This window comes from Vombatus ursinus, unplaced genomic scaffold, assembly GCF_900497805.2.
Source record: "Vombatus ursinus unplaced genomic scaffold, bare-nosed wombat genome assembly UNPS02014830.1, whole genome shotgun sequence".
Lineage (NCBI taxonomy): Eukaryota > Metazoa > Chordata > Mammalia > Diprotodontia > Vombatidae > Vombatus > Vombatus ursinus.
The window spans coordinates 36,516,662-36,525,739 of record NW_020954608.1 but is presented as its reverse complement, the minus strand read 5'-3'; the positions used below and the strand labels follow the sequence as shown (position 1 = coordinate 36,525,739).

The 9,078-nt window shown below is 37.1% G+C and overlaps 1 protein-coding gene across 2 annotated transcripts in view; it reads right to left on the bottom strand.

The window, feature by feature from the left end:
* SFMBT2 (Scm like with four mbt domains 2) overlaps window positions 1-9,078 on the bottom strand; it is a 300,526-nt gene that overhangs the window by 81,396 nt on the left and 210,052 nt on the right. For both annotated transcript variants that reach the window (XM_027838774.1, XM_027838773.1), the window contains exon 11: window positions 8,090-8,216. In XM_027838774.1, the coding sequence (XP_027694575.1) occupies window positions 8,090-8,216 (127 nt within the window). The remainder of the gene's footprint in view (window positions 1-8,089; window positions 8,217-9,078) is intronic.

The window sequence follows — 9,078 nt, the reverse complement described above, 5'->3', positions numbered from 1 at the left end:
CCTCATCTCTCTCTTCTAGCTTTTTTCAAATGCCAGCTAAAATGCCACCTTCTACAGGAAGCCTTTTCCAATCCCTCTTAATTCTAGCACCTTCCCTCTACTGATTATCTCCAATTTATCTTATACTTAGTTATTTGCACTTGGAGGAGTTGTCTCCCCCATTAGCCAGGGGCTGTCTTTTATAGCTTTCTCTATATCCTCAGCGCTTAGCACAGTGCCTGGAACTTTGTTTCAGTTGCATCTGATTCTTTGTGACTCCGTGGACCACAGAATACCAATACTGTCCAAGGGATTCTCTTGGAAAAGATACTGGAGTGGTTTGCCATTTCCCACTTCAGTGGATTAAGGCAGAGGTTAAATGACTTGCCCAAGGTCACACAACTAGTGAAATCTGAGGCTGGATTTGAACTCAGGTCTTCCTAACCTCTCTATCCACTAAGCCACCTATCGACCCCTCCCTGGAACACAGCAGGTGCTTAATAAGTATTTATTGACTGACTGATCACGTGGAAATGCATGTGAAAGCTGCCGCTATTCAAATGCACATTTTTCTTTCCTCACATAGAGCCCTAGAAAAATGAAAACGTTCAAAAGAAGTGATATGTCCTAAACATCAGCCACTGGGAACAAGGCATGGAATTCTGATTAGACCCTGGCTTGAAATGAAAAATGAAGTTTTTAAAAAGAGTCTAGGCGCATTTGTTCTCAGGAGACATGGCCTCCAAGAGCCACAGATCCACAGTCTTCTAACTGCAAAGTGCTTCACAGCTACGAAAGACAAGGAACCATGAAGGCAAGCTGGTCTACTGAATAACTTCAGCGATTCCTCTGATCCACATTTGCCCTAAAAAGAAATCTGAAATGTATATAAGGTTACTTGGAATTTTTTTTCCCCCTGTGCCTGGTTTAATGTGGCTACTATGCTGTTGGCACTGACAGAGTAAATATTAGTCATAATGATAATAGCAATGATGACAATAATAGAAGTGATTATCTAAAGCAGAATGTTTATATAAAAGAAAACCCATTCCCAAACACAAAATCCCATCATCACAAATTGTTCTTGATGACTGTCAGAAGCTTTTACGAAAGAGCTTGGAGTCATTTCCAAACACGCACCTAAAATAAAAATACCCTGCTCACAGATCTGTTATTCATTCCTCACCCTCCAACATCTGCTCCTTTGCGAGCCCTTGAAAGGATATGCAACTACAGAGGAGTCAACCATTATACCAAAATGATCATTTTAATTATCTAAAAGTGGTCCATCAACTACTCGGTAAAAATACTTCAAATCAATTTAATGCATAAAAATAACTAATATAATTAGTGACAAGCACTTTGCAAATTTAAAGTGTGATTTCAGTGCTCCATAATCAGAAAAACCACCATCATAAAAATAATTCAACAGTCACAAAGTGACCAGAATGAACCCTCATTGGTTCCCCCTACCCCCTCCCTACCCTGGACTTAAGAAAAGAAAACGTAATAAAAGTGAAGCTATGATTAATGAGAAGTATGATTAATCTGTCACTTCAAACATTAAATGCTAAACAAGGGCAAACAATCAAGGAAAGACCAGCAGGAATTTTTGTTTTCTAAGTGATGGGTGAGAGGCCTGATTTTCCTTAAGCTTTTCAGTTACTTTAAACCTTTCAGAACAAGGGCTAGATTTGGCCTATACTGAATGAATCTGTGAGCTCATCTGACATGTTTTCCCTTCCATCAGGGCAGATCAATCCTATCTGAGGTTTGTCGACATTCTCCAACAGATACTCCGATGAAAATTTATTCAACATATTACTGAATCTGGCCTGTAGACCATTTTACATACTGAAGGATAGTATCAGTGTGGCACTAAGGCTGTCAATCACATTATTCTTCCCTCTCACTACAGAGCTGGTCCATCTCCTTTTCCAATAATATATTCCTTCAGTCATATCCCTTATTCTACCTTCCTATGCATAGAACGTTATTGGAAATATGCTAAAACTACCACACATCTCCTTATTGCTTTTAGTTGCATTCTTCGGAGGTTGTGATGTTTCAAGACTCACAGACATGATGTCATCATGGAGAGAACTGTGTTGAATACATGCAGTTTTGTGCTAGCATTGTTAAAAATCTAATACATTTTCCCCAAATCTGGCCCACTCTCTTCTTTCTACTCAATTCTAGAACCAACACACAATATCTAGTGCCCAGTCCAAACAGATGGAGTTATCTAGATAATTAGTTTGTTGTTGTTCAGTCATTTCAGTTGTGTCTGACTTTTTGTGACCCCATTTAGGGTTTTCTTGGCAAAGATAATGGAGCGGTTTGCCAGTCTCTTCTCCAGCTCATTTTACAGATAAGGAAACTGAGGCAAACAGGGTTAAGTGACTTGCCTAGGGTCACACAGCTATTAAGTGTCTGAGGCCGGATCTGAACTTAGGAAGATGAGTCTTTCAGACTTCAGGCCCTGCATTCTATCTACTGTACCACCTTGTTGCCCAGGATAATTAGTAGCTGTATGTTTGTTTTTTTAAATCCATTTAGTTTTATTTGTTTGGACTATTAGGCAGATCTTTTTTGAGTAATCATAGATCTCAATGAAAGAGGCCCTATAAGGGTCTGATTCAATAAGTACAACACCATATACCAACAGTTAATATCTGGAATACCTCACCATCAATATGGAATCTTTCTTCCATTTGGACCTTGTAGAAGGCATCCTCCATGACTGAAGCAAACAACTTTGGTGATTATATATCTCCCTGTCTTAGACATTGCCTGACATTAATCATCGGAGTCACTGAACAAAGATATCTTTGTGGCTACATTTCTCAAAGAATACTGTATGATTTTAACACATGCATGACAGACCCCTTCTTATAAAAGCCTTTAAAGATGAGCTTTGTTCTATCAAGTTAAATGCTTTTCTGTAATGAACAAACACACAATAGAATCTTGTTATTTGCTGCATATTTCAGTCAGTTATGCAACTGCACACATAGAAACTGCTGTAAAGAATTATTTATAACAGCTTGCCTTTCCCCTTTTCTTGTTTTCATCAAAGGTACCCTTAAATGTCCATCTCTATCATTCTTATAGTGGTTTTAAAAGGTGTGAGAAAAAATGTATTTTGGGGACATGGTTATTGATGTACTCTCAATCACCTTTTAGGAGTAATTATGTTATCTGTGATTTTTTGTATTTTTTTGGGATCTTTTCTTAGAAGTATCTTGTTGAATGATCCCTCAATATTTTCAATATAATTATGTTCTATATCAGCATTCTACAAACTTTTCTAATTACGTACTCGTATCTATAAACATTTTTTGAGCACATACCCCTAACAATGTATATTTATTTTTAAATGGCACGTACATCATAAAATGTGTGCAAAAATAGAAATGTTAAAGGATGATATAGAGATGAAATAATAAAAATATTGTTAAATGATACAAACACCCTTTTTACTCTCTAAAAATACTATTTACATAGTATTTTTTCAATGAGAGCGAAGTGATTGGATACTTTGTGTGTGTCCTGTAGATTTGTAAATAATAAATGAACAGCATTTATTTGGTAAGTTTAATCAATGTAGCTAACCTAGCATCTTAATTTCTTTTTTATATTATTTTTTTAACTGAATATTATACCATATAACAATCAAATAATAGATCATCACAGTCAGAAAACATAACAGTTTCTCAGCAGGAGTCATGTTTTTATATATTTTATATATATACGCATATATACACACACACACATATATATATTTTCACATGCACAAAGTAGAAACAAAAGTGAATGGATTGATTTCAACTCTGCAGAAAGTCTTCAATATAAATTCATTCTATTTCTTTATGTGCTTCTACTGACATACATTAATTTCCTACTGATGACTGACTATTTTAGTTGTGTTTCTCTAGGAGTGTAAGAAAGCAGAAAGGTCAGTCGGATTTCCTGAGTGCAGGATGAGAGTAATTCGTAATTAGGGTAGAAAGGTAGGTTAAGGGCAGGCTGTGGAAGGCTTTAAATGCCAAAGAAGGGATTTCACATTTGATAGTAGAGAAAAGAGGGAGCCAGTGGGGATTAGGGAAATCACTTTGGCAGGTACGTAAAAGATAGAGTGGAGTGGAGAGACCAATTAGAAGGCTATTCAATAGTCCAGGCAAGGTGATTAAGGTCTTAATGAGGGGGCCAACTATGAAAGTGAAAAAGGATGGATGTGAGAAAGATGATGTGGACATAGAAAAAACATGATCTGGCAACTGAGAGCTGGGGACAGCACTGAGGTTGGGACACTGGAAATGATGGGAGAGTCCTCAACAGCAACAGGGAGGAGTACCGTTTGGGGGAAAAGATAACATAATGAGATCTGCAATGCAGAGAACAAGCCATTCATGCCTGGTCATCTCATGTGATTCACTCTGTTTCACGTAAAATAAAAAATGGGGACAGGGTAAGAGCAGCTCTCACTCACCAGTCACTGCCCTAGGAAACATAGTCTATTCTCTGAGAAGCTGATCTAGGGCAAGGAAAAGCTATGTTGGGGGGTGGAAAGTTTCCCAATGGCACAAGCATAGCTGCTGACATGGGTAGTCCATTTGGTTCATTATAACTACCTCGAGAAGGATGGGAATAAGTAGGAGGCTGGGAGCTTGCAGTGGCAAGAGAAGGCAGAGTAGAGGAGGTACTAAGCCAATAACTGGTGTGTTGGAGAGAAGCCTTATGATGGTCAACATCTCACCCTCTGTTTGGCAGATCACAATAGAGATCATGCCTTGGGGCCAGGCTATGGCTATTTTGTAGACTAAGAGTCTACAGACTTCCTCAGTTTGTACTTGGTCTGATTCAACTGTGTTTGCTATCTTCATAGTCTTATGTAGCATTTCTACTTCTAAAGAAGTTCCTCTAGTATTGACGACAATAATGGGCTGTAAAACATTTGTTCCATGTCCCATAAGCTTATCCACAGGAGGACATCTACCAATACTCGCATGATGTTGTGGTATACAGTTGGGTTTTACACCATGCATTTTGCAGAGTTATCCTTGCCTCCTTCATTTTACACTATTTCACAAGTTAATGAGGCTCTGAACATTCCTCTGTAGAGTTCTGCAGATATACTGGTATTCTAAATCAACGTAGGCCTTGACTGCTACGTCTTTTCCTTTGGCATTTTGATCACTAATATGGTTTTGAGACTCTTAATGCTTCCTTATTGCAATAAATGATTTACCACTGGTTTTTTTTGCTGAAACTGTTGGTAGTTAAGATCAATACTTTTACGTTTTCCATTTTCTGGCACTGATGGCTTATTTCAATATGTCAGGTTGAAATCATTGTAACTGTATGTGGTGACCTGATGTTGATGTTAACCTCTGGTGTAAGTAGCTAAACGTCTGCTGCATGCATGCATTCCTACATGGTTGATTTTGATAGAAATTCCCACATTAATAACCAGACATTTCCTTTCAGTTAGCCTATAATGAACTTTTTTTTGGTGATATTATTTCATAATAACATCACATTATCATATCTTCACCACCTCCCAAGTCTCTCATGCAAGAAACTGCACATGATACAAATGTATGAGACTTCCAAATAGTCTGTAAGCCTTTGGGCTTCTTTTGTTTCTTGAACCGGAGACATTTTTCAACATAATTTTTGTCATCTTCTCCTGTACCCAACTTTGCATTGAAATAATTATATTAAAAATTTAAAAACACAGGTTAAACTATATCAGATTGCTTGCTGTCTTGGGAAGGGAGAAAAATTTGGAACTCACAATCTTATAAAAAAATGAATTTTTCACAACATGACTATTATGGATATGTTTTACATGACTGCGTATGTATAACTATATTGAATTACCCGCCTTCTCAGTGGGGGGGGGGGGGGGGAGGGAGAGAAAGGGCCAGAATTCGGAACTCAAAGTTTTAAAAACAAATGCTAAAAATTGTTTTTACATGTAGCTGAGGGGAAATTAAATACTAAATAAAATTTTTTAAAAAGTTTAAAAAAAATGAATATTGAAAACTATCTTTGCATGTAATTGGAAAAAAGAAAATATAATTTACTAAAAAAAAAAACAAATATAGCTTAGAATACTAGATTCAAAACTATTCTTTTTAAAATACCTGTATATGGTCTAGGAAGCTGGACATTCTACTTCACAAAAGTATTCTATGTTAGTTAGACTTCACATTACAAGCTAGTGACCATATTTTGGAAATGTGAGGAGTGATTAAATGAAATATTCCAAAGTACAACAGCATACAAAGTAGGCCTACTGAAACAAGATGATTACTGCTTGAAAAATTAAATACTAGATGTTTCTCATAAAAGCTTAAGAAAACCAGAAGGCTATGGAATCCAGAGGACTAGGCATTAGATACAATGTCAAAAGCCTTGAAAATTGAATCCCAGGCACATCTTAATGGCTCCGCTAGCTTCCCCACCTATAAAATTCAGGACACTATTACTGCTGTGTTTGTTAACTAATTAACAGCTGTAAAGCACTCTGAAAATATAAGCTGCTAAATAAATAATGACTGCAGAGGAATTTTAAACATAATGTGTTAAATAATAATGAAACATGGGCTTCCAACTTTACCATTTTTGTTTTCAAAGAAATAATGTAAACAAACCTTAAGCCTTAGAATACATGTTTCATCCCAGTGCAAATTAAATTCAGTGTTTTGGAAATACAAGAGAAATCTTATTTCTCCAAGGATAGCCAACTCAGTCCTAAATGTGGTAATGAAAACAAAATGCAGTATCTCTCTTCTGTTTAACCCTAACAGGTCATGCCATTTTGAGAAGTACTAACTTGAGAAATCAGACATTTTAGAGGATTATTCTATTATTTAACTGGACCTCAAAGTGCAGTATATTGATTGAATGAACATAAAAGTCAATATTACAATCCAAATGACAACTGTCATTAAAATTAAGTGTTAATGAATTTTAGAGTATTTCTTGGGGACTAATGGTGCCAACACAAATAGAATTCTTTTAAAAAGCTAATGCCTAGAACAGTTGCTTTCCACCTTTTCCAAAGCAGCATTAGAATGTAAAATGCCATATGGCTGGGAATGAGACTCAAAAAACTACAGACCTACCAGGGAACCTTTGATTTTATTGGACTTATTTTCTAGGGACACTAAAGGGGATGGGAGGAAAGCCAAAGATACTTCTATGAGCTTCCAAACTTTATGCTTAGATGTCAATGTTGTTAAGGCCTTCTAAGATACAAACCACAGGTCTGGAGATCCAAGATTATTCCAATATATCCATAAAAGGTATTTTTTTGCATTTTCTTTTCAAGAAGATATACTTATCTTATTAAGCGTCTGAAATAACAATATTAGGCATTATGGAAAAACAAAGTACTGCTGAGTTTTTTTTAAAGCTCAAATCCATTCTAATTACTTCCTCTTGAAAAAGTGGCAACTAAAAAGTATAGATTTATCTCTAAGGTATCCAAAATCTCATTAGTGTTCCACTCTTCAGAAAATACAATTCCTCATCTTCCCAACTTGACTGATCATGTTTCTACCCTACACAGAGCATACATAAGGAGTGATCTATGCAGCACTGGAAAAATCCAGCTAAAATCCCATTCATTATACACCTGAGACAAAAGCTGATTCATTCTATTCTTTTAGAAAATATAAAACAAAACATCTACTAGAGGTAATGAAGCAAAAATAATGCAAACAAATAAATAATGCAAACATGCAAATATTCTATCTAGATAATAAGACCCCAACATTCCAGTTTTAGTGACTCATGTTAATCTGATTGTAGCATTAGCTTTTATGATCATACAAGCAAAAAGACCACTGTATTCCAAACATAATTATCTCACCAACATCTCATTTCATGAAATTATTAGTTAAGAAGAGAGGCTCAGAATGAATTTATATTTGATTAGTTTCACTTACTTAAGAATATTGAATAACTTAAGACTCATTTGCATAAAAGCAGAGCAAAGGCAGGGGTTGCTGGGGGAGAGACTTTTAGAAGAGCTGAATTCACATGCACACATGATAATGTTCTAACTTTATAAAAGGTTCTTGTTACACATACATACCTTCCAGGTGAAGCCACATCAACCTTCCCTTCACACTGATGATAGAGGCCACACAGAGTTCCCCCGGGTTCCTGGGGTTTACAACTTCAAGCTTCATGTTCTTTGTAAAGCCACGGCTGAATGATGTCTGAAAGGAAGTAAACACACACGTTGAGTCAATATGCACTAAGCCACGGTAAGATGGAGTAATTGGGCAATGCAGAGAGAAAATGTAAGTTTTCATTCCACCATCACTATGTCAGAGCTGTAAGGAGAACTGGTGATTATCTAATTCAGGGGTGGGGAACCAGCAGCCTCGTGGCCACACATGACCCTCTAGGTCCTCAAGTGCGGCCCTTTAACTGAATCCAAACCACGAAGTTTCCATCAAAAGGGCTGCACTTGAGGACCTCGAAGGCCACAAGTGGCCTTGAGGCCGCTGGTTCCCCACCCCTGGATTCTAATCCAATCCCCTTCTTTTACAGATGAGAAAACTCAGGACCAGAGGTGACTTGTCGAAGGTCACACAAAAGAGTTAAGTGGCAGACCTGGGATTTACAATCAGGTCTTTTGACTCACAGTTTCCTCTACTATGCTAGTTCTTGTAATCCAGCTCCATTTCACTCACCAATAAAACAGTGGAATAATGGAACCGTTCCTCCACTTTCTTTCCAATATCCATTAGAACTGATAGGATACCCTGTTAGAGGGGAAAAAACTCACAGCTGGAAGCTAATTTACAAAGGATCAATAGCAAAACAGCTACCTATGAGTTTACTTTACTAAGCATTTAAGATGTTTCAGAGACCATGGGTCTGTGCAGCTCTTAGGTCATGCTTCCAGAGTTTTCTGGAAAGGCATTAAAAATAGGCACACATGAGCTGGATCTGTCACACACCTGCAAATCCCCAGAAAACTTGCACAGCTTTATGTGAGTCTAACCTTGGCAGCAGCTAGGTGGCACAGTGGATAGAGTGCTGGCCCTAGAGTCACGCGGACCAGAATTCAAA